Source organism: Accipiter gentilis, chromosome 33 (genome assembly GCF_929443795.1).
Source record: "Accipiter gentilis chromosome 33, bAccGen1.1, whole genome shotgun sequence".
NCBI lineage: Eukaryota > Metazoa > Chordata > Aves > Accipitriformes > Accipitridae > Astur > Astur gentilis.
In genome coordinates, this window is record NC_064912.1 from 20,065,118 (window position 1) to 20,086,433 (window position 21,316).

Consider the following 21,316-nt stretch of genomic DNA (forward strand, 5'->3'; position numbering starts at 1 on the left):
CCCTTCTCTGCTTCACCCCTGTCCACCGAGCAAATTAAAGACAAGACCTTGCGACACAGGCTCGACAAACCATCCTCTACCTGGGCCGGCACGGCGGGCGGGCGGGTGGCAGCGGGGGCTGCTTGGCGCTGCCGGTGATGCCCGAGTCCTCCCGGCAGCTGCAGCAGCCGTTGTCCAAGATCTGCAAGTGGAGCAGCTCCTCCGAGTTGCTGAAGGCCGGGTTGTCCAGCGAGCTGGCCGAGGGCAGCCAGGAGCGGGACCAGTACTGGGCCGAGACGTCGTCCAGCCGGCAGAACCGCCGGTAGCTGCGGGGACAAGGCAGGGGGGCTGCGGCAGCGCCCGGCGCCCCGGGTGGGGGCCAAGTGCGCATCCACACGCGACCCCAGTGACTGCACTTGCAAGTGCAGATCGCAGGTTTCCACCCAAATTTCACAGCACCGGGGCAGGGCCCAGCCCCGCGCCCTGGGTGGGGGCAGAGCCCGTGACACCGAACAACAACATCTGGCCGCAGCCCCGCGGCTGTTGCGGTGGTTTCCTCGGGAACAATCCCCCACGGCACGTTACAAAACCCTGTCCGGGAGGGCGGCGGGGCCAGGACAGCGCGGTCCCCCCCCCGGCACTCCCAGACGAGCTGCTTTGGCCGGGCTGTGCCAGATCCCCGCTCCCCACCCGCAGCCCCACCGGGCTGAGCTCAGCCCAGGCGACCAGCCCACGGCCGGGTGGACGGGCCCTGTGCTTCCCCACGGGAGGCACTGGGGGGGTCCCTGGGACCGTGGATTTGGGGGCTCATCGGCACATCTCACGCGTGTCTCCACCACGGCGCGTGCGCAAGCGGCACAGCCCGCGGCCCTTCGGTGCGACCGCGGCCCCATCCAGCCCTGCAGCCCCCAGCACGCCTTTCCCACCCGCACGCTGCTCACCCCGTGGCCACGCGTGCACGCCGACACCCCCGGCCCAGCCGGGGGGAACCGCCGTGGCTCTGCGGGGTACTGGGACCAGCCGCTCCTGGGCCCTGCACGTGCTCCCCCCGCCGCCCCAGCACCTCCCGCCCGCCGCTATCGGCCGCCGCAGAGTGTTTTTCTTGGCAGAGCTCAGCCCGAGCCCGAGCCGGCCGCCCCGCCGAGCCCTGGCTCTCCCTGACCCCGGATGGGCTGCGCTGCCCCCAGGCACCCGCGTGCGGGGCCAGAGCTGCTGCTTATCGCCTCCCCCAGCACCCCCAGGGAATCGGCCTCGCAGCAGGAGCACCCCTCCATCCAGGGCCGCCCTGGAGCCCAGTCCCGGCCCCCCCAACACCACCACCGGCCCCGCGCGCCCCACCTGCTGCGGGTCTGGTCAGCCCTGGCCTCCATCAGCAGCGCCTTGAACCGGCGGATGGCGACGGCGGCGACGACGGCACCCAGGAGGACGATGCTGAGCAGGACCCCCGCGGCCATCCCCAGCAGGCTCTGCTGCGTCACCCGGTAGTCGCAGCGCAGCCCCATGAACCAGAAATCGCTGCCGACGGGGCACCTGTGCCAAGGCGGGGGGGGATCGGCCACCGGGACGGGGGGACAGCACCCGTCAGCCCAGAGCCGGGCCCAGGGGCACTCACTGGCAGAGGGGCTCGCGGTCCCGAGGGTGGGTGCAGATGCCGTGGTTCTTGCAGTAGTCGCGGTGGCAGAGGGAGGTGCAGGTGGCGTTCCCGTCCGCCCCGGCCACGCAGGCGAAGCCGGCCCGGCAGGCGAAGAGCACAGCGCAGGGGTCCAGCGGCCGCTCTGCAGTAGACGGGGGTTCGGCTGTGCCACCCCCTCCCCACCAAGCAGGGAGCCGGGGCCGGGCACATGCCCACCCTGTGACCAGCCCCGGCCGGGCACCGGACCCTGGGGACCGCGGGAGGGTGCGGTGATGGCGCGGCCCCACGCACGCCCCACGCTCACCCAGAGCCACGTTGCGCAGGACGGGAGCCGTGCCCACCGCCAGCCCTGGACGGTTGCCGCCGGAGCCCAGGGCGCCGTCGAGGAGCTCGCCCAGCCCCGGCGCCTGCACCCGCTCCGCCGCGAACAGCGCGTCGTACTCCAGCACCACGCTGCCCTCCCTGAGGGGACACCCCACGACGAGTCCAGGGGTGGCGGCTCGGACCTCCCGGTCCAGCACTTGCACCCCGGCACCGCTGCAGCCCCGCAGCGTGTGACGCTCCCTGCACCCCTCGTGCCAGGGAGCATCGCACGCTGCGGGGCTGCGCAAGCACCTACCTGATCCCCGTCACCTCCAGCCGCAGGAACCCGGGCACCGACATGAAGAGGGGCGCGACCTGTGCAGGGAGGAAGCTGAGCGCGATGCAGGATGGCCCCCGGCCGCAGCCTTCCCCCCCCCGGACGGCCCCGTCCTGCGCTCACCGTCCGGTTGAAGCTGTGCAGCAGGCCCTGGCGTTCGCGGGACCCGGGGTCCTGCAGGGCGGGAACGAACCCCATGTCCAGCACCAGCTCGCAGGGGATGCGGAGGAGGGATGCTGTGGGAGGAGAGACGGGGATCAGCTTGACAGGGACCCGCGCTGCCTGCCCCAGGGGGTCCACCGCCACTGACTCCCCCAAGCTGATGGCTCCTTGGAGCTCTTCTCCTCCCGCCATGACCAGGCAGAGGGTCCCAAACCCCCCAGACGCACCTCTCCGGAGGGGTGGCTGATCCTCCACGATGAACACCCGGGGGGCCCTGCCTGCCGTGGCTGGGGCCAGAGTCGCTTGGGGGGTGTCAGCATCTGGCCACCTTCTGGAGCTGCTCGACGGCTGGACCAGGTCTGTGTCCCCAGCAGCTGGGGGCGACCCGGGGCCCTCACGATGGTTCAGGGTCCCAGGGGGATCGGTGGGCTGCTGCGGGGGCCCTGGCACCATGGTGGGCAGATGACTTGGGGGCCCCCACGTCAGCCCTGCTGTATTCCCCTGCAAGACCGCAGCACCGGGCTCCATCGTGACTGTCCCCACGTCCCTGAGCCGTGCTGGGCTGGCGGTGGCAGCTGTGGTGGTGGTGGTGGTGGTGACAGCAGCGGCAGCGGTGGTGGTGATGCTGACAGTGGTGGTCAGCCCCGGGGGAGATGCAGACTGGGATGCAGCCGGCTGCTGGGTGGGCCCAGGGGCTGAGGGGGGGGCAGAGCTGCCCGGCTGCCAGCTCAGCGGAGCAGTTGCTGACCAGGGCATGGCATCGCCTACCCCCACCACGGTCCCCCCCAGGATTTGGGGGCTTTTAGCAGGATCCCCCCCCGAGCTGGGGTGAGGCAGCCAGTGCCCCAGGGATGGCCCTGCTGTGGGGGTGCCCAAAGCGGGGCTGAGCCCCAGGACACCCCGGCTGGCCCCCGGGGAGGGCTGTGGGGTCGGTGACAGGGTCACTGCAGAGCTGCCAGTTGGGGTGGGTTGTGGGGACGGGGGCACACGGGGGGACCCTGCGCTGGCATACGGCACCCTGCTCTGTGCCGCAACGGTGCTGCCTGGGGCCACCGAGGTGGGGGGCTGCTCTGGCATGGGTGGTGGGCGCCAGGTCCGGACCGGGGGGATGTGGCTGTGCTCAGGGGTACCCTCTGAGTCGGGCGGCCCCAACACCCCCGTGGTTGGGTCCAGGGCGACCCCCAGGCTTGGGGTTGTCACCCCTGGGGTGCTGGCGGTGGTGGTGGGAACAGGCAGACCTGACCCCTTGCCTGTGGCAGGCGGCGAGGTTGGGCCTGTCCCCACGGCTGGCTGGGCTGTGCTGGCCAGGGGGCCCCCACGGCCCCCAGCCCCCAGGGATGGCAGAGAGGGGCGAGGGGCAGAGCGGGGACCCTGCCAGGCGATGTCCGTCCCACGCCACGGGCGGGAGTCAGAGCCCCGTCCTCCTGCCGGCCCCGGCAGCCCCTGCCATGTCCCCTGCGGTGTCCCTGCGGGGCTCAGCAGCCTCTGCAGCCCCCCGACAAAGGGGGACGTCCCCGTCATCCCCAGCGCAGGGCTACCCGTGGCTGGCGCAATGCTCGGGTGAGTCCCTGGGCTGCCGTCACCCGGCGGCACGGTGGCACCTGCGCCCTCCCCAGCCCACAGCTCCAGGGACGAGGGGCCCTGTGAGCTCCCCTGTCTCTGTGCAAGCCCTGTCCCCGTGGGGCTCTGTCCTGGCAGGGTGCTGGGGGACCCCCACTGCCTCCCGGCAATGCCGGGCACGGTCACGGAGGATGGTGAATGCGAGGGGCTCCCCTGAGGAGTCGTGGCACCTTCTACCATCACATTTCCTCCAGGGTCAGTCCCGGGGGGAGATCCGGCGGTAGGAGCTGTGTCCAGCTCCGCAGGTGCTGGGGCAGGGGACGGCCGCTCAGTGGTGCCTGCAAAGAGTGGGAGCCCCGGGCGCTCGGTGGCTGTTCCATCCCACGCCGCAGGCCCTGTCCCCTCCCTGCCTGCCTGGGTGCTCCCCTGGGGACTGGGGGGCTCGGCAGTCCCAGCAGGGGTCCCAGGGAAGGGCAGCAGCCCAGCCTCCGTCCGCAGCTGCCCCACGGCCTCCGGCATCGGCGCCCGCCCCGTGCCAGCTCCTCGCTCCGGATCTACAGGCAGAGGCAGAAGCGAGGGGATGCTGAGCAGGGCTGACCCGCAGCCAGCGCCCCACGGCTGCCAGCTCGGCGCCCCGGGCCGCAGCGTGGCACCGATGCATGTGGCGGGCACGCGGTGCCGCAGACCAAGGGCCACGACGGGCCCCGGCCCCGGCGGTACCTGTCTGGCAGCGCTCCCCCGTCGCGGTCCCCAGGCGGGTGCAGGGGATGGCGGTGCTCTGCGTGGAGCCCGTCCCGCTGCCGAGACCGGGGCAGAGCCGTGCACAGCACTCCACAATCACTGCGGGGAGAGGGGAGAGAGCAGCGCGCGCAGGTGTCAGGTGTCAGCCATCACGCACCGGCGTTGGGCATCCGCACCGGGCATCGTGCCCCCCGTGCCCCTCTGTTAACCGAGGGCGGCACTGCCAAAGGAGACCCTCGGGAACGACCCAAACCCAGCTGGAAACCACCCGCCTTCGTCTCGGCGGACCAAACCCAATCCTGCCCCACCCGGCCACGCTCTGCCGCGTGCTGGAAACGTCCGTTTTGCCCCGAACCAAACCGCCGTCCGGCGGAGTCACCACGTGCCAACGCTGGCACCGCCGGCTCGCCGGGCAGAGCACGGTGCCGGTGCCAGGCCGGTGCCAGGCCGGTGCCAGGCCAGCCCTCGCCCCGGCCAGGGCTCCGGGTCCCCGCTGCGGCCGCGGCCGCTCTCCGGGGCAAGCGGACGGCTCACCGGGCATCGGGATGGGCGGTCACCCGCCTCGGTGGGCCGGGGCCGGGGTCTGGCCCCCTCTCGCCTCGCCGGGGCTCCCGCTCCTCCGCCCCCGGGCGCAGCACCCGCTGCCTTCGAGGCGGGGGGGCGGGGGGCAGCCCGGGCTGGCGGCACCGCACACGGGACGGCCGGACCCGCCGTGTGCCCCCGGGACCCCGCGGCTGAGACCCCACCCGGGGGGGTCCGGATGACACCCGAGCAGCCACCGCCCCCCCCGGCCCCGCCGCCCCAGCGCCACCGGGCAGCCCGGACCCGCCCGAGCCCGGTGCCGGCCCCGCCGCCGCAGACCCCCGCCGCCGCCCCGAGAGCGGCATCCCCCGCCGAGGGACCGGCGGCGGCTCCCGGGACCCCGGCCCGGGGGTCGCACGGCCGCGGGGACCCCCCCCCCCACGCCCCCGGCCCTGCCCCCGCCCCCGGCCCCGCCCGGGGGGAGGCAGCGGCGGCCCCGGCGCTCACCTGCGGCGGCCAGGAGCCGCGGGAGCCGCGGGAACCGGAGCCGCTCCATGGCGCTGCCGGCTCTGCCGAGGCGGCGGCAGGAAGCCCCCGCCCGTCCCCGCTGCGGCGGGGCGGAGGCGCCGGGGAGCCGCAGCCCCCGGCCCGGTCCCGCCCCCCCCCCGCCGCCGCCGCCCCCGCCCCCCCCGGCAGCGAGTGCGGGACCCCGGGGAGCGGCTGCCCCGGGGGGGCGGCGGGCGGGGCAGGGCTCGCCCACCAGGGAGCTCGGCAGCAGGGCGAGGGGGGGGGGGGCTGAGCTCGGGTTGCGGGACCCCCGGCGGGGTGGGGGGGGGGGGGGCACGGCCAGGCCCCCGCCCTCGTCCTCACCGCGCTTCGGGGCGGCCCCGCGGGGTCAGGACCCCCCACCGGGCGCGGGCTGCACGGCCGTGCCGGTGCCCGGGGACAGCACGGGCGCTGCTCCGCGGGGGGGGGCACACGCCTTCTGACACCCCCCACCCAAACGGGTTTATCCCAGAGAAGCCGCCGTTAGGCACGGCCGGGGGGTTCCGAGGTGCGGGCTGGCCCCAGGGCCACCTCCAGCCGTGCCCGGCTCTGCCCCGGCTCAGGGCAAAGGCTGCGGCCGGAGCAACCTCTGGCCGCAGCTTGGCCGAGGCTCCCTTGCCAAATCGCGCAGGGCCACACCGCCAAGAGAAACCAGTGGCCGCCCCGGCACATCTGGCTCGCACAGGGATGGCCTCTGAGCAGGCATCTCCCGTCCACACCGAGGAAGGGAGGGGAAACCGCCACGGACGTGGTGGCCAAAACAACCATGTCTCCCCACTTCCCCCGTGCAGCCCGTTCAGGAAACGTTTCATAACACATTTGGGGTGAGGGAGCGATTAAGGAGCTTCCAAAGGCGCGGGCCTCGGCACAATGAAAGCGAAACTCGGGCACCGAAGGCAGAGGGTCACCCAGCTGGCCAAGGATTTGGCACCACACGGTTTTAAAAGCGAAACGCAGCTCTAGAGGAAGCCCTGAGAACACCCACCACACCACGCTCGGGCACTGTGTCCAGCGCCGACAGACTCGCGACTATTTTCCATCCTCCGCCACCCTGATTGCCAGAGGAAGGTATGTTATCGAGCGACACTTTCTTGGCTCACGGCCTAGCAGCGCCTCTTTGACATATGAAAGCGTTTCTTGGCTCAGAGGAAAAACTGTGTAGTGTCCAGAAATAACTTGTTTCTGTCTCTGGAGAGATTTAAAGCAAGCCTCCCCTGCCACGATTAGTTGGGCTTACAGAAACACTGATGCGATTTTGCTTTTCAGCAGCAAGAAAGTCATTACCCCCGCTTTATTTTTCCATCAGGAAAGCAGAAGCCTTTCAAACAGAACTTGCTTGTTTTCACCAGCACTGATGAAATAAACCATAAAGGCAGCAGAAGGGCGGTTTATTGGAAAGAGCGGACAATACCAGCAGCGAGATCGGGGGGAGAGCGACCGCGCCAGGGGCAGAGGGCACAGAGCCTGGAGGGCAGCAGCACAAGCCGTACAGGTGCCGCCAGCGCTCTCATACACGCAGGCAGAAGGGATGGCAAAACGCTCTCCACAAGACGCGCTCAGAGCCCGCCAGCCCCAAAACCACCTCCTGCTGCGCTTGGGAGAGGGTGCTCATGTCCCTTGGGGAGTGGGGCCCCGGCCGAGCAAAGGCTGTGCCGCCAGCCAAAAGCCTGGGCCAGGGAAGGGCAGTTCTAGTGAAGTCAGTTACTCACCTCTGAAACATCCTTCACGCACTGAACACTAACGCAGGGAGCCACCGACTGCATGAAACGGAAAAGCCATCAACGCAACAATGGTCTTTCTTACATATTTATTCCTTTTTTTTTTCTTGTTTTTAAGGGACAACATATTCAGACAGCTTTAAATACAACATCCAAGTACAACTTTCTGATGAAAGCAGCAACGGTGCAGCATGTGCGTTTATATTCATACCCGCTGACACCAGCCCAGTCCTGGTGGTAGAGACATCATCGCCTGTTAAAAACAAAAAATCCACATATTTAATATTTCAGCAAGAACTACCATTTTAAGGCACAAAAGAAGTGGGTCAGGCAGAGACAAGACAAGCTGAATACCAAAAGCAGGCACATAACGAGTCCATGGGTCTTTCAAATCGCTAAGATTCCCACCTTGGCTCAGAGAGCAGCAAAGGGGCTCAGCTCCCCGCCACTGACCCAGGAGGGACCGTGGGGGGAGGCCAAAAGTGCCCACAGGAACAAACAGGGCCGTGGCCCGACCTGCTGCTGCACACTGGCCCGAGGCCACCGGCTCATTTCCCCTGCAGCCCCAGAGCCCCTCAGGGCAGTCGCTCCAGTAACCCTTTCCTGCCCGTTTCCTTTCCTGCTCCAGTCTCCGGCTTCGGCTGGTGGGGAGGAAACGGTCGCCACGGGCAGTTGGGAGCTGTGCTATCCCACGCCTCGGGAGGTGCCTACCCCACATGCTCTGCTCGTGGCCGAGGAGCGCTGAAAAGATGGACCTTTGTGACTAAAGTCAATTCGCCACCTACTAAAAGACCTGAGGGTAACCCGAGCACTTGAAGTGCCACACAGGGCAAGATGAAAGGTCACCGAGCCCCACATCCTCCCTCCAATAGCAGATGCTGCAGGAAAACACATATATTTCGTCCTCCTCACTCGGAGCAGGCAGCTGCTGCCAGCTCCCTCCCAGACTTGCCAGACCCCCGCCTGTCATACAGCCGTATGGCGTTCAGTGCCTCGCACCAGACACTCTCCGCCGCAGGCATCACACATGAACGTGCGCCCTGTACGCACCATCGTTACCCAAGACACTCACAGGAGCACGTTTCTACTTACTCAGCTTTGAAGAACTGTTTTTATTCATAAACATCCTTCTTATCTGCAATGTAATCTACAATCTCTTGTGGACACATTAACTTTTCTGCATCTCCATCAGGAATTTCAAATCCTGGAAGAAAGTGCACATATTTAGCCCAAAACAACGGAAACGGGAGCAAGGCTAAAGGAAGCAATTACTGCTGGCTCAGATGCCTGCAGCTTGGCAGGGGACAAACAGGCAGGGGCTGCTGCGTCAGTCAGAGCCAACTCTTCATTACTAGGCTGAGTTTCAAGCTGCATTCTGCCTTACATGATGCTGCTTCTGGATAAGGGACAACGCAGACGCAGCAGGGAGGAGAGCTGCTGAGCCAGACGGCGAGCGCCCCACACGCCTCATTAAAGCCACTAACGCCTTCCCAGAGCTCCCACAGCCACCGGTGTGCGACGGGAGGGGGATGTTCTTGGCAACTCCAGACAAGCCAGGGCCCGAAGCCCCTCAGGTTCAGAGTCTGCTGTTGAGCACTTGTACAACCAACAGCTCATACCGACCCGCGGCCGGGGGCAAGGAGCACAAGGTCTCCCGGCGGCCGAACTGGTCAGAAATGCGTGGCAGAAAACTTAATGTTCTTCCTTCTAGTCCTCATGGTCACACACTAACGCTCCACCCACGGTACACAGTAAGTGGATTAAATGTATAGCGCTAGCAAATGCTCTGAAAGTGAAACATCTGCCCAGGTTTTAGAGAGCGACCAAACCCCAGGAACACTTAGGACCCCACAGGACAAATCAGGCACATATTCCAGAATTTATGAGCTTTAAGTGAAAGCACGAAGAAGTCCAAAATGAAATAAAAAGCAACTTGGAATATACGCTAAGGAAAAACCACCTTGTTTTTCCTAGCAGCATCAAGTATTGGGGGAGAAAAAAATTCTGGTGAGGAAAAATGTGGGATATCTTTGATTTCCCAAGCAGGAGCCAGGATCAGCTCCAGACACAGCCTCCATGCTAAATGTAAGATCCCCTGCCCTCAAGTACACACTGCTGTCTCCCCCGCCCCCAGCAACAGGAGGGGTGGTGCCCAGGAGGGGAGTGGGGAGTAAAGCGATCAGTGCTCCTGGAGGGACCCAGCTCAGCAGCAGATGGGCGGACACCTTCTCCTGGCATCCGCCGGTGCCACCAGCGCATGTTCTCACTGAGAACAGTACGGCTTTCTCTGGATTACATCAGAGAAAAGTCAACATTACTATTCACAGAAAAGAACTAATACTCGTTTGCTGCAGCCGTACTTAAGGATTAGCCAAAAAAAAGGTAGCAATGAATCTGAGCACCCGCCGCTCTGAATTACCAAATTCGTCTTCCATAGCCATTATGATTTCCACTTGGTCCAAACTGTCCAAACCCAGGTCTTTCATGAAGTGGGACTCTGCTGTGAGCTAGGGGAAGAAAAATAGAAGATTGTTTGGCCGCAGCCATTTCAGTACAGCAGCAACCATGCTCAAACCGGGGCCTCGGGCCCTCCCGCCGCCTCCAGCGGGGCCGGCAGCTCCTCTCCCTCCCCCGCCAAACCCACCGCCCGCGGCCCGCCCCGGCCCCACTCGCCTTCTCCGGGTCGATCTTGTCGTACAGCTTGAGGACGTAGAGGACGCGGTCCTTGATGTCCGCCAAGGTCAGGGGCGGCAGCTCGGAGAAGCGGCGGCACGGCGGCCAGGCCGCCCGCGGCACCTGCAAGAGACCGGCCAGCAGCGGGCAGCGCCTGGGCCGCCCGCCGCCCCCCGCCCGTCCCGGGCCTTACCTGCGCCAGCGGCGGGGCCGGGGCCGGAGCCGGGCCCGGCGGAGCCCGCGGGCGGCGGGGACAGAGGGTGCCGAGCGCGGCGGGCCGCGGGGCAGGCGGAGGCTGCCGGGGCAGGAGCCGGCGGACACAGGCCGAGAGGACACGGGCCGCCATGGTGACCTGTTCCCAGCGGGCACCGCGCCGCTCCCGGCAGCCCCCGCGGCGGGGCGGGGCCGCGACGCGCGGGACGCGGCGGCGGCGGCAGCGACCCCGAGCGGCCGGGCAGACCCCGCCGAGCCACGGCCGGTGTGTGCTGTTCCCCTTCCCCCCCCCCCCCGCGGCGGCAGCAGGCACGGAGCCGTTCCGAAGGCAAAAGGTTTAATGGCATCGCACACACCGGGGCGCCTGGGGACCGGCCCGAGCGCACCCACAGCCCCGGGCACCCCCTCACCCGCAGGCCCACCCCCCCCGGCGGCAGCTGAAGCGCCGGGCCCCGCCGGTGGTGGGGGTCCTCGCCGCCTCCTCCCCCCCCCCCCGCCCCCAAAAGTCCTCCGTCAAGCCGCTCCTGGCTGGGGCTGCCGGTACCGGTAGAGGCAGACCGTCCCGTCCCGCTGCCCGGCCAGCAGGCAGGCGCCGGTGGTGGCCCAGCGGGCCAGCGCCCAGCTCCCCGCCGGCGGTGGGGGCAGCAGGGCCGTGCACCGCCCCAGGAGCAGGTCCCACACGGCCACGGCTCCCGATGTCAGCACGGCTGCGGCCGAAGCGTCCTTCACGTCACCCTCCAGGTACCTAAGGTCGTAGACAGAGGGGTCACGACGCTGCGGTTTCTTTGTGGCAACGCTATCGCGCCATTTTTCAAAAATACCCAGCTTTTAATGTAGCAAAGCGGCGAGCAGATTTAAGCCAACTGGCAGAAGCCAGGCGAACGTTACGTGTTGTGTTTTCAGCGCGCCCGAGAAGGAAGGATGTCGAGACAATCCTCCCTCGGTCTCAGAATGTACTTGAAAACGGTTCAGTAAGCCAAGACCTCAGTCGGCTAACACCCGTGCACGCTGGACGCATGACAATGGGTGTCAGAGCATGGCGGGACCAAGTCCTAAACGGCTTACGCTTCAAAATGCAAGACAGAGGAAGGGAAAGGTTGTCTGACTGCAAACAGCTGCTTAAGACAAATAAACCTAGCACAGCACTCTTTAACAGCACAGAGGCTCGGAACGTCTCACTTGCAGACGTTTTCCCAGGGGCTTTTTGCACGATGAACCCAGTTACAGCATTCCCACAATCGCTTTGCAGGGGGAGAAGGACAAAAGCATAAGCACGCAGAAGATCAACGCTCCCGTTTGTCAGCGGAGCCCCTCACCGGGCGGTGAGGCTGGGAGCTCAGAGGTCAGCGCGCAGCGGGGCGCAGGAAACGGGCAGGAAACAGCCAACACCCTCGCCCCATTCCAGCCTAGGTACAGGGCAAACGGCAGCGACGGACGCAGCCTCGTTATCACCCGCAAGATGGCAAATGGATCCTTGCCAGCAGGCTGCTCCGCTCATTAAGCGATTCCTCCCCCAAAACCACCTCGAAGGAGTTGTGAAGCCAGCACGCAGAGTCCCCGAGGTACTTGCCTTCCAGCATGCCCAGGTGGGAGGGAGGAGAACATCACTCCCGTGCTCCTGGCTGTTTTGGGGTTGAACGCTATCACACGGAATGCGGGGTTTCCACAGGACTCACTCTCTTTGGCATGTGGATGACTTAAAACAACAAACAGAAGGCCCTGATACACAGAGGAAAAATACATCACTAAAAACAACAGCACAAGGGGAAAAGAAACCAGAGAATTTTCCAAAAATTAATTGCTACATTCTCTCTATAATCAAAGCCCCATGGACAGTGATGCGTTATTTTTACTGGATAAAATGGAAATGGTTTACTTTCCTTATCAAATTAGATAAAAACCAAAGCAGCTGCTGACTGATAAGGGCTGATGCAATACAGCAGAATGACATCTCAGTGACCCAATGGATTTATGCATTTATCTTTCTGTCTGAAAAAGCTAAACTTGCGGTAGGATGTGATGACATTTAAAGTAAAATTTCTGGACCTCATTTTAATCCCTAGGAGCTTAAAATTTAACAAGAATTCCATGCAAACCAGCACAGCTGAAAACAGCGGCACTGAGAACGGCCACAGGCCAGCATGAAATACGCTGGGATAGATATTCTGAGTCTAACTCAAGCCATCATTATCGGACAAGACGCTCTTGTCCCAAAAGGTTAAATGCTCACTGAAAACAATCAAATCCTTGATAAACCACAAAAATTCATTGGGTATCACAGCACAGGTGGAAGCAAGCAGGAAAGAATCATTAGTATGAATCTTGGTTTTAAACAGTTCATATCCTTGGGGATATAGGTAAATAATAACCACTTCACATCGGTTTTCCGACAACGGTAGCGTGCCATCACCATGCTGGCAGCTACCCACTTGTGAAATAGAAGAGACTTACCAAGCACCAGTACTGGGCAACAGTAGTGCTGCTTCCCACGTGCAAGATGCTGCCGCTTTGGAATGCACTTTGATGCATCACTCATTTTAATAGTACACTGCAGAAAGCCAAGAATCCGAGGTAGCCAGTGTGGCTTACTTCTCCTGGTTAACCTATTTTCCTTTGAAATATCTTCAGTGTATCTAAACAGAGCTGATATTTCAGTCCACTCTAGAAACCCTAATCCTTTAGGTCCCCACCACAGTTAGTCAGTGCAGCCCGTGCATAAACTGTGTGCTGTATTTCACATACGTACAGAGTCAGAATACGCTCGATGGCAGATGGAAGCTGGGTAGGAATAACCAACGTGCATCTTCTTCAGGAGCTGGCCTGTTTTCAGATTCCTGTGGTTGGTGAAAATACAAATTCTGACTGCGTTTCCATCCTCTAGATGCTATTTTCTAATCATAGTTAACACCACCATGCAAGATGGACACAGTGTTCATTCCACATAAACCAAACTAAGACAAGAGGCCACAGGAAGAGATGTAATGAGTATGATGCAATGGCAAGTGGAATTATAGCAGCATAGTGCATTCACTATCTATCCAACTGTACACAAGTTAAAGTGCCAGACTGCAGGCCCTTTGACAATTACCATTTCACAGGCAAATTGTGGCCAACCAACACCCCTATAGAACGTCTGCAGCTAGCTGTAACAGCTACCACATACACCCGCAAGCTGCATCATTTAATTGCAAAGGAAACACTGACCAAACAACAATGCTGTTCACTGCAGTGGTGCCAAGCAAGGCATCTCTCATTCCTTCTACTTCAGCAAAAGCTAAAACGGTTTCTTCGGGGGGCATCAAAGTCTGTCCGTCCTTGCTCCTGAACAGCAGATTAGCAAGTGAGAAAAGGCAGTCAAAATAGTAAGTATGTGTTCTGTACTCAGCACACCTCCAGAAAGAAGAGGAACCCGACGCTCTTCTACATCTGAGACGTTTCCTCACTTTTCTTCCACCTGCCACACTGAGACCACCCCAAAACCAGCAGACTCACCTTCGGGTCTCTGAAAATGATACTATCTCCACTTGCTGCTCTTGCACGGTCCTACTGCTGCTGACCAGCCTCCTATCCTTTAGCCCAAGAACAGCTTTTATATTTCCAGTTTTTACTAGTGATTGCTTGAATGAGTCATTCTCAGAAGAATAAAGCAAGAGCCTAAATGAAGAGAAAAGTACGCCTAATGACAGAAGGAAGCATAACTCAAAACATACCGTAGCATATAAAAATAGGCACATGTTTAAACAGTCTACCACCTCTAGGGGCGAATAAGCAAGTCTTTATAGCTGATTTTTAGAAATTCCTTCCATATTTTCCAACTGTTAAAGCAACTGAGAAAGTGACACATTAGTAGGAGATCATTTTAACCACTACACAAGAGGAGAGTTAAGCTGCAGCTATTCAGGGTGCAAAGCGCTAGGAAGAAATAAATACAACACCTTATTTCTCCAATCTCCAAATCTCCCAATGCTATACACACAAGATTACAGGTGTCCGGCAGAGGAACAATCTGTATTACAGGAATCTAGGACAGCAAAACAAGAAGTCAGTGTCACCCACAAATTCCCATTTTCTAGAGTGTTTCAAGTGAAACGATATGGAGCAGAACTAATTTTCAGATCCCTCTGAAGAAGCACACTTCAATGTTGAACACTCTGCTGTTTACCTAAATAAACAATCCCTGTTGATATCAGACAAAAAGTGTCTCCAGGGAGTGTAAGGGGAAAGAGCATAAGCCACCATTCAGTACACAAGTATCAAATTCCGGCAGATAACATGCGACCACACAAGCTACTGGCCTTCTCCATCAGCAGTGCGAATCACTCTCCTCTGTTGCCCGATGGAATGAAAAACTTATGCCACCTAAAGAACTTACCTTGCCCCTAAGAATGCAACTCCTTGTATCTTGGGAACTAACACCTGGGACAAGAAAGTTGCCCTAAATTCTAGAAATAAGGATTGTTGTTCATACCTCTCCGAGCTGCCAAGTATAGACCTTTCCCCAGCAGTCAGATGCCAGCGGTTTCCACAGGGAGACGGAACTCTCACAAGCAGTCACCACGCACAGCTCTCTGCAGCCAGCTGCTTCCCACCACATGGTACTCACATCCACAGCACAGGAACTTGAAGAATCCTGTCCAAAACAAAACAGCGCTGGTTTTCTTCTGATAGACATGGTTATCTAACCTGGAGGCTCAGCCTGAGAAAAATGCTTGACATTCAGTGTGATGAGAATTTGAAGGCTGAAACTTAATGCTTACGAAGTTTAATTTTCATTAAAGTGCCACTAAGGCCCCAAGGTTTCACCCTCAGAGCAGGCTCACTTTCACACAAGTCACTTGTCATTTGAAATGACAGGGACCCGGCAGAGTCCAGAGCTGGAACAGGACTGGGGGTACCATGGCACAGCCACAACAAAGCCCCAAGTGCCACCTATCTGCAGTCATGCACTTACTTCCCTTGGTGCACAAATGGGAGACAAGACTTCCAGTAGCACAGACTAAGTTTAAAACTGAACAAAGCAAGGGCCTTCTCTTCTCCCTTGTAAAAAAGTTTCAGCTTCGGCCATGTTATTATTGGCTGGTGATGCTAACCCCCCAGGCTTGCTTCTGGAGCAAAACTTTGCCCTTTGGTTTGGAAAAGCTAGAGGTGACCCAGCCCCTAGCAAGTTCAATGGGCTTTCCCACAGATGTTGCTTCCATGCCTGCCAAACCTTCTCTACCCGCTGCGAGAGAGAGGACAGCAAAAGGCCCCCACTGCAGGATGAAGAGCCCACGGCTCAGCTGTGCAAACAGTCCTGGGCAGATTTGCCTTGGTCATGGCATATGCAATCAAGGCTCCGCTCCAGAAGGGTGTGAATATCAACACATTTATTTGGCAGTGCCGTAGCCCCCCCACAAAATTTGCTCCTTACTGGGTTGGTTACTGCCTGAAATGGAGACAGGAGGCCATGGGAGCCACAGAGCAGGCAACAGAGGTACAAGGGCTGAGATCATTTTACCTGGGGCTGAAGAAAAATGCAGCAGTTCTGTTTGTTAAGAAACTTGCATGTGTTTAGACATTCATTATTCAGAAACAAACACTGAAATCGTTTATCAGTCAAAAGGATATATACAGCAATCTAACCTTTCAGCATGCCTTACCACAAGTGAAGACAGAACTGATCAAATTAGACAGCAATCTATTTTGTTCAACTAGCCAGTCCGCATTTTTTATTGCATTTTTGTTAAACTTGGTATTAAAGAGCTGCTACTGACTCAGTAAACAATTATCTGATGTTATCCCACCTCTAGCTTTGATTCAAGCTGCAAGGTCTCTTCTCTCAGGCCATCGAGCAATACTGGAGTCAGCTGTTCCGCTACATCTTTTTCCTGCACAAACAAGGAAAGAATGAGGAGGCTAATTCAACTTTGAAATTACATTCAGCACCTGCAAGAATGAGGCAGGAGTGTGAATTCACTCTGTGTGCCATTGCTGGAGAGCTATGGTAGGAGCACGTCTTTTTGTAGTTGCGTGTCTTTGAAAAATAAGATCCCAGACATGTTATTTCCTGGTTTCACCTGAAAATTGTCTTTTACTACCACTTTGCCTTCAGAGACAAGTCATTCTCTTAGTACCCATCCCGCATGTGAGTCATTTAATCTCCTCTACCAAATCCTAGCTGACAATTTTCCTTAAGGTAGACCAACACTATGGGGGTGCCAGAAACTTTTTGTTCATACACACGTTTCAAACATGCATCCTGCAATAAACACTGAAACCCACATCTCCAGCTGCATCAAGCAGGATTTTAAAGAATTTTCTCTTGAGGTCAAAAGACCTTTGGCAACAGATGAAAACCAAACATTTAGTAAGTCAGCTAAAAGACAGCATGCAGGGCCAACATGCAAAGAGGTCTTTCCCCTGAAGTCAGGTGAGACTCTGGAAAAGGGGATTCACCCACAAAACAGCTGGCTTAGTACCCTTGGGTAGCTTGTTACCTGTTCAGGAGAAGCTCTGCAGGATCTCTGCTGTTTGCTCTCCAACTGCTGATGCTTGTCCAAGGCCACAGCCTCATCAGATTTATCAGGACCTCTTTCAGCTTCTAAGGGAAACGCTGTACCTTGTTCCTCCTCTTTTCTAGCAGATCCCGCACCACAGCTGTCCAAGTGCAGTGGAATGGCAGAGTCTTTGCATTTCTCATAATCCACAAACTGGGCAGATGCGCCTTTGGAGGAGTGCGGGCTCGCTTGCAAGGGAGGTACAGAAGGTGTGTTGGGGAAGACCTCACTGCATACTGATGGTAAAACAGCTGGGGTTGCACCCACGACAGGGAAAACAGATGAGGAAATCAGAGACTCAGGCTGAGTGGGAGCACCAGCTAAGACAGTCCCCATGGGAGTAAATAGCAATTCATGGGTGTAAAGTTCTTTCTTGGAAGCTGGGCTTTCTACATGAGGTAACTTGGGCAATCTATTTTTGAAAGGCAAAATCAAATTACTTTCGAGACTTTTTTCTTCTGGATTCATTTGTGCATCTTGTGCATCCTCTGAAGCCACACCATCTCCAAACACACTAGGAACAAAAGCCTCCAAGTCATTCACAGGGGAAGATTCTAATTTCTCAAGTTTCAGTAGTCCAAATTCCTCATCGGGCAAGTAAAAGTCTGTGATACCCAGTCTGGGGGCCAGCCACTGGAGACTGCGGAAGGAGAAGGGAGAGCTGCAAGTATCGGTGCCCATAGCAGGGAGGCCAAGAGAAGCAGGACTCTCTGAACCCACTGGATAGCTACATCCTCTTTTGCTCTCATCTAGACAAACGAATACAAGAGAGAACATCACATCATAAAATAACCAGCAACTAGCCTTTCCAGAATCTCTCATCCACAGTGCCACTCTAATCTATTTTCCAGAAAAAAAAAAAAGAAAAAAAAAAAAAGAAAAAAAAAAAAAAAAAAAAAAAAAAAGAAAAAAAAAAAAAGAAAAAAAAAAAAAGAAAAAAAAAAAAAGAAAAAAAAAAAAAGAAGCAGCCATATCCATCTTAACACATGGAAGTGGCACTTTTCTGGAAAGACATTACACTCTGCAATTGCTCTGCATCAAGCCTTCAGCTAAACTATCATTGCCAAAGACTGCCAGAATTAACTGAGTGCTTGGTCAGTCTGTTTTGTTTGGTTTTCTCCAAACACTTTCTCTTTTCACAATATTCACAGACCCTCAGACTGTAACGCTACTCTTTATGTTTCACACTTGTCAGCATTAAAAAAAAAAAAAAAAAAGAAATATCATTAAAATACAGACTTAGCTGGAGAAACGGATTTACATCCATTTGATGGAAAATCAGGTCCAGTGTGCACAACATTTGCTCCAACAGCAAAGGCAGCTTAAGTTCTCGGCCCTGCTCCTCCATCCATGCACTGCTGTTCACTCCTGGTCACTGTGCTGAAGCAGAAGTTTCTGGAGTTGTTCAAGGAACATTGGCTCCACAATGATCTAAATTTTTTAAAAATCTCTCTTACTTAAAAAAAAAAAAATAGTTAACCCATATCAGATTTTCTTGAATAAAAATTTATGGCAGGGCGTGAACAGCAGTGCATGCACTCACTGGAACATTTCCCTGCCTTCCTCTCAGACTGTAGTATTAGGGAGTGCTTATATTTGATGAAGTACCTTTTGAGACTTGAGTGGCTCTCTGTCTCGCTGAGGAACGCAGGGAGCGGCGCAGAGGGACATTAATCGCTAGAAGCTCCTCAGCCCTGCGGGCTCCTTGCGCTTGCGGATCCTTAACATGCTCCACTGGATGTTTACCAGCCTCACGCACAGTTAAGTTGGCTTCCAGATCTCCTATACGGCTAGCAAAAGCTTCATTCCCTGGGTTCAGAGGATCGCTGTTCTGAAGAGGATTTTGAACCTGTTCTAACAGACTCTTACGGCATTTGCCAAGCACTTGGCTTCCACCAGGAGGAGGATCAGTACTCATTGGTTGTATAGCACCAGTCACTTCTGTCTCTCCAGACCCAAGAGCAGCAGCAGCAGACAACCTTCTCTCATCTGAAGATGATTTTTCAAGACTAGCCTCACAGTTTTCCTTTTCACTCTGACACTCATTTGACAGCAGACTACTGCTTTCCCTCGTTGTGAGATCCAAACTCCCTATAAGTTCCTGTGACACTTGATGCACAGTGGGTTTGCAGGTAGACTTTCTTCTTCCCTTTTGTTTCCTCTGTGATTGTCTCTGATCTCCCTTTGTGCTAGCGATGCTATTTTGAGAAATTGATCCAAGGGAAGTGCTGCTACCACTGGACGCAGGAAGAGGTTTCTGACGACTACTTGAATTTGCTGGATCATTTTCTGCACCAAGAAAAGGGAACGGCGTGACCCCTGACTCCAAACCATTTTCAACTCTTTCTTGGGAGTACCGACCTGAACTTGCATCCTTCTGCTTGCACTTACTTCGCTGACCTTTCTTGCTTCTGCCCAGCTGGCTAAGAATTACAGCATCGAGGTCCACTTTCCTTTGACAATTAGACATGCGTCGAGTTGTCCTGACGTAGTATTCAACCGGAAAGAGAAGCCCTTCAACCACTGTGCAAGAGTTCAGTGTGCTTTCAGGAGTAGTCACCCTTTCTGGGTGAGAAAGTTTTGACTGAATTTCAAGCTGTTGATTCTCCAACAGTTCTTCAGCATTGCCCAGAGCAAGATCTGTAGGAAAGAGATTTAAGCTATTAGTGTCACTTTGATCTCCTTCATGGCTTTTGCTGTCGTTAATTATATCGTTATTTCCACCAGTGGGCAATACTTCATTTTCTGACATTAAATCCAAGAGCCTATGTAATGCTCCCTGATCTTCAGCCATACTCTCACCGTCCATTTGTTTTATTACACAGGAGGATTCTGTTCCTCCGTCACCACTGGTGTCCAGTAAAACAGAGTCGCTGTTCCCGGAACACAGCCATGCAGGCTCACAGTTACCAGATGTGGCCACAGCACTTGGGGACTCAGGCTGCCAGACATCACTGCTGTCACTCAGTGCACACGGGAACAGCTCAGGCACTCCTGGAGGGACACCGTCTTCAAGCATCTCTTGTACAACTCCTAATGCTGCATTGGGAGGAGTGGAACTGTTTTCTTCTCTCTGCACAAGAGCTGGTCTGGATGCTCTTCGAGCGTTTTCCTCAGTGCTCGAGAGGCCGCTTCGCCTGAAGACTGGTGACCGAAGTTCCTCTGTACTGGCAATTTGATTTTTCACCGTTTCATCGGCATTGATTAGATAGACATCACGCACTGCTTCCCTTTCCTCAGACACCAGAGCCTTCGTCCGTCTCCTCAGCTTCATCAAGCTTCTGGAGGTTTGGGTTTTTTTCTCCGCAGGGGCAGGCCTAACGATTCCACAGCACAGGTCTTCCTGGCTAGCCTGTATGCTTTCTGCCCGTGAGCCATCCTGCAGGCTAACCTCATTGTTGGAGAATTCGGGAACGTGTTTAAATGTGACAGACATTTTCTTCTCTGTGCCGAGATCAAAGCAGGTTTTAGTGTGTAACTGAGAGGTTTCATGTTTGTCAGCACTAGGAGATACGTTATCTCTAGAACCTGTAGGAAAAAAACGTCATATGTGTAAAGGGCTCCCGGCAAAGCCCCATCCAAGAAAAGCATCACACAATAAAACTAGACGATTTTGTTAGGAGCAAAAGAGCGGGATCTTACAGGCGGGATCAGGGAGCACTGCGGACCTGGGGAGGAGGAAAGGAGAGGACACGTTATCGCAGGTCACGGTTCAGCGGCGCTGGGGAGGCCCCGAGCGGCTGTGGGGGGGCCGGGGGACGTGGCAGCAGCCGCAGAGAGGGGACAGCGGAGCCGGGAGCGAGGCGCTCAGCAGAGCTGGGGCCCGTCCCCGGGCCGCGGGGGCACAGAAGGGCGGCGGGGGCAACCCCCCACCCCCCCGAAGCGGGAAGCCGGCGGCCGGCTCCTACCTGCGGGGCTCCGCTCCCGCCGGCCTCCGTCCGCCGCCGTGCCCCGGCCGTGGCTCCTGGCTCGCTCGGCTCGCCGCGCCCGCTGCGGAGACAAGACCGGCGCCGGGCTGGGACCGGCCTCCCGCCACCCCCTCCCGCGCCCGGCCGGTCCCGGCCCCCGCTCCGCTCACCCGCAGCCGGCTGACGGTCTCGCTGTACTCCCTCCTCAGCAGCGCCAGCTTCTCCCTCAGCTGCAAGACACAACGCACCGGGCTGGCACCGCCGCGCCGCACCGGGCCTCGCGCCGCCCCGAGCCTCACTCCCTCCCGGCCCCGCACCTTCTCCTTCTCGGCGCCACTGAGGGCCTCCCCGCCGCCCGCCGGACCCTCCATGGCAGCCGGACCCGCCGCCGCCACCGCCTCCCGCGGGAAGCAGGCGGTGCGTGCCCATGGCAACCGCGCCGCCATAGGCCGAGCCCGCGGCGGAAGCGCTTGGTTGGCGGTAGG

The 21,316-nt window shown here is 58.2% G+C and overlaps 3 protein-coding genes across 8 annotated transcripts in view; all 3 read right to left on the reverse strand.

The window, feature by feature from the left end:
- LOC126034263 (collagen alpha-1(I) chain-like) overlaps window positions 1–5,793 on the reverse strand; it is a 7,042-nt gene extending 1,249 nt beyond the window's left edge. The window contains exons 1-9 of the mRNA XM_049791745.1: window positions 5,745–5,793; window positions 4,695–4,814; window positions 2,642–4,528; window positions 2,376–2,488; window positions 2,232–2,290; window positions 1,917–2,074; window positions 1,592–1,754; window positions 1,318–1,509; window positions 81–305 (exon numbers count right to left, since the gene is read on the reverse strand). Of these exons, the coding sequence (XP_049647702.1) occupies window positions 81–305; window positions 1,318–1,509; window positions 1,592–1,754; window positions 1,917–2,074; window positions 2,232–2,290; window positions 2,376–2,488; window positions 2,642–4,528; window positions 4,695–4,814; window positions 5,745–5,793 (2,966 nt within the window). The remainder of the gene's footprint in view (window positions 1–80; window positions 306–1,317; window positions 1,510–1,591; window positions 1,755–1,916; window positions 2,075–2,231; window positions 2,291–2,375; window positions 2,489–2,641; window positions 4,529–4,694; window positions 4,815–5,744) is intronic.
- Window positions 5,794–7,576: 1,783 nt separating this feature from the next.
- On the reverse strand, window positions 7,577–10,559 carry NDUFAB1 (NADH:ubiquinone oxidoreductase subunit AB1). Its single transcript, XM_049791901.1, has 5 exons — window positions 10,368–10,559; window positions 10,175–10,297; window positions 9,921–10,008; window positions 8,594–8,705; window positions 7,577–7,754 (listed from the first exon to the last, which is right to left on the reverse strand). The coding sequence occupies exons 1-4, from the start codon at window positions 10,518–10,520 to the stop codon at window positions 8,614–8,616; spliced, it is 456 nt and encodes a 151-aa protein (XP_049647858.1). The 5' UTR covers window positions 10,521–10,559; the 3' UTR covers window positions 7,577–7,754; window positions 8,594–8,613.
- A 130-nt stretch (window positions 10,560–10,689) lies between these two features.
- On the reverse strand, window positions 10,690–21,269 carry PALB2 (partner and localizer of BRCA2). 6 transcript variants are annotated; one of them, XM_049791895.1, is made up of 13 exons: window positions 21,149–21,245; window positions 21,002–21,061; window positions 20,832–20,913; window positions 18,532–20,451; window positions 16,864–17,672; window positions 16,171–16,254; window positions 14,856–15,017; window positions 14,323–14,408; window positions 13,880–14,041; window positions 13,592–13,708; window positions 13,134–13,221; window positions 11,958–12,106; window positions 10,690–11,132 (listed from the first exon to the last, which is right to left on the reverse strand). In XM_049791895.1, the coding sequence occupies exons 1-13, from the start codon at window positions 21,200–21,202 to the stop codon at window positions 10,901–10,903; spliced, it is 4,005 nt and encodes a 1,334-aa protein (XP_049647852.1). In that variant the 5' UTR covers window positions 21,203–21,245; the 3' UTR covers window positions 10,690–10,900. The 6 variants fall into 6 exon arrangements, 5 of the variants coding, with proteins under 5 accessions (XP_049647852.1, XP_049647854.1, XP_049647855.1 ...); XM_049791897.1 differs by lacking the exon at window positions 20,832–20,913 and having other exon boundaries at window positions 21,149–21,269; XR_007504580.1 differs by lacking the exon at window positions 10,690–11,132 and having other exon boundaries at window positions 12,026–12,106; window positions 12,839–13,221; window positions 21,149–21,243.
- Window positions 21,270–21,316: the final 47 nt, after the last annotated feature.

What these genes read in the sequence shown, in the direction of transcription:
- PALB2 (XM_049791895.1), bottom strand. Translation starts at nt 21,202, where the DNA reads ATGGAGGGTCCGGCGGGCGGCGGGGAGGCCCTCAGTGGCGCCGAGAAG. An exon ending in AGCTTGAATCAAAGCTAGAG is followed by an intron (nt 15,018 to 16,170) that starts GTGGGATAACAT and finishes TGTTTTGGACAG; the next exon opens with GATTCTTCAAGTTCCTGTGC. An exon ending in GTGAACAGCATTGTTGTTTG is followed by an intron (nt 13,222 to 13,591) that starts GTCAGTGTTTCC and finishes CACCAACCACAG; the next exon opens with GAATCTGAAAACAGGCCAGC.
- NDUFAB1 (XM_049791901.1), bottom strand. Translation starts at nt 10,520, where the DNA reads ATGGCGGCCCGTGTCCTCTCGGCCTGTGTCCGCCGGCTCCTGCCCCGG. An exon ending in ACAAGATCGACCCGGAGAAG is followed by an intron (nt 10,009 to 10,174) that starts GCGAGTGGGGCC and finishes TTCTTCCCCTAG; the next exon opens with CTCACAGCAGAGTCCCACTT. An exon ending in GGCTATGGAAGACGAATTTG is followed by an intron (nt 8,706 to 9,920) that starts GTAATTCAGAGC and finishes ACTTTCTTCCAG; the next exon opens with GATTTGAAATTCCTGATGGA.